The 2253-nt window shown below is 37.2% G+C and overlaps 1 protein-coding gene across 1 annotated transcript; it reads left to right on the plus strand.

Moving 5' to 3' along the window:
* The first annotated feature begins 285 nt into the window (after positions 1-285).
* Positions 286-816, plus strand: LOC113777031 (mitogen-activated protein kinase kinase 4-like). Its single transcript, XM_027322080.1, has one exon. It carries the CDS (start codon positions 286-288, stop codon positions 814-816), a length of 531 nt encoding a protein of 176 aa, XP_027177881.1.
* Positions 817-2253: the final 1437 nt, after the last annotated feature.

Here is a 2253-nt window from a genome sequence, read left to right on the forward strand (position 1 = left end):
CCTCCTGACGATGCTCGTACCCTCCACCGTCCTCGTTAAGTGATAAAGTTTAGCCTTCAGATCCCATAGGCAACTGCTTCCGAAGTGATGAAAATACCGTCTCCCATGCAAGCATTCGATCCCGCTGATTATGAGTTTGTATCACATTTGGGAAATGGCATTTCGGGTAGTGTTGATAGGGTGAGGAACAAACATACCCGTCATGCATATGCGAGGAAGAGGATAAGCATTTCGGGTGGTATGGCGGATGAACGCGAGAAATAACACTCTTTGATTTTGAGAAAGATGGCAACTGTAGCTCAGTTTGATCATCCTAACCTTGTGAAATTGGTTTCCAGTTGGGCTAGCGTAACCGAGATTCAAATGATGTTTGAGTTGATTGATGGATTTTTGAAAGATTTTTACACTGAAGAGGAGAATGTGATCGCACACATTGCGCAACAAATATTGATGGGTCTGAGTTATCCACGGGACGAAAGAATTGTCCATAGGGACTTGAAGCTAGCGAACGTGTTGAGAAATAACGACGACAATGTTAAGATTGCAGATTTTGGTTCGAGCAGGAGATTGGACATCGGCAACATGCAATTCATTTTGACAGTCCTCGGCACTATTCAATATTGTAGTCCCGAAATGTTGCAACATCAACTGCGAAAAATTGACCGACTAGACAAGAGTAACATTTGGAGCTTGGGGATCTTATTGCTGGAAATTTATATGGGACATTTCCCTTTTCCCCGCATTGATAAGCTTCAGATTTACAACGAGATTATTAATGACTTTGTTGTTCCTGAGTTGCCCAATTCTACCTCATAGTTCCGGGATTTTGTTCAGCAATGTTTGATTAGGGATGTAGACTCCAGGGCATCTGTTGATGATCTACTGGGCCACAATTTCTTGTATATGTTTCATTAGGATGTGGCTCTTTTTTGGTGGTTGTTTTGTTGACAAGTCAGTCTTTGCAAGTTAGTCCCTTGTGCTGTTGTCCGGTGATTGTTCTTTTGAGAAGTTAGTCTTTTTTGGGATTAATGCTAGTTGTTTTTCACAAGTTACTCTTTTGTTGATGCTACTTACTTTAAGGCTGATTGTGGAGTCATCTGATTCTCTTACTAGGAGCTTGCTTTATAGACATCTGATGTTGAAAGTTTGCTTTAATAGAAAAAAAAAACATCAACTCATCTATGAAAATAAATAAATAAAAGAATCAACTTATGGAGCAATTTGGTAGCAATCAAACATAAGAACGTAACAAAAGAAAACAATTTTACTAATTTACATAAAAATCGCCAAAAGGAAAAATCAAAAAAGGGAAAAATATCCCAACAAATCTGATTCCTCAAGCATGCAAATAAAAGAGTCAAATATAAAATATATGTCAATTACTTCTTTAACTTCAAAATAAGAAGAAGCAAGAAGACAGAGAGCTTACCGAAACAAAAGCGCTAAGAAGAACCAAGTGACCAGAAGGCTCAAATAATTGGGCATACTCTCTTATATATAAGAAAATTTTGATTCAGAAAAGTAAACATCACATCATGATGAATTTTTGGAAAAAAAGTTGGATGCCCGAGACAATCGAGACATAAAGTCGTCTATGACCATTCTGGTTTGGTAGACAAAGATGGGTTTAGGTAGAGAAAAACATGTGGAAATAGAAAGCTACACTATTCCAGTCCCTATTTAAACTTGAATTGTCTCCCCCGTAGACAATGATTCAAGACATCTCCTACCCTTTATGTTGTAGTCCATTTGCATTTCCATCCATTCCTATCCATAATAAGGGAACAACATTTAAGGCAGCAAAACAAACGCAAGCTTCTCCTTCCTACAACTACGTGGCAGCATGAAAAGCAACTACAGTAACAAGCAACTCGTTCTTATATTATAGTTAGATATATATATATATGCGTGTGTATGTATGTGTGTGTAAGAGTGTGTATGTGTGTGAAACTTGATTGCGTTCGATTAAACTCGATGGCTTTTTAAACTTCACAAATTAGGTTTGAACTTGATTCATCAAGTAGCTCGAACTACTCGAACTCGGCATTTCGAATTCAGTCAATTATAACATAATTTTGGCCAATTTCGGTAGTGTTTTGCATGACAACGAAAATTTTACTAGTATCTTATTAGTCATTAGATCACTATATTCTCAATCTTGATTGTTTATTCATGTATGAAAAACTTAATGAAGATTGATTCTCATCTCAAGTGTTGTGCTAAAAGATTCACGAACTAATGCTGTTTCTTCTC

This window comes from Coffea eugenioides, chromosome 7 (genome assembly GCF_003713205.1).
Source record: "Coffea eugenioides isolate CCC68of chromosome 7, Ceug_1.0, whole genome shotgun sequence".
In the NCBI taxonomy this organism is placed as follows: domain Eukaryota; kingdom Viridiplantae; phylum Streptophyta; class Magnoliopsida; order Gentianales; family Rubiaceae; genus Coffea; species Coffea eugenioides.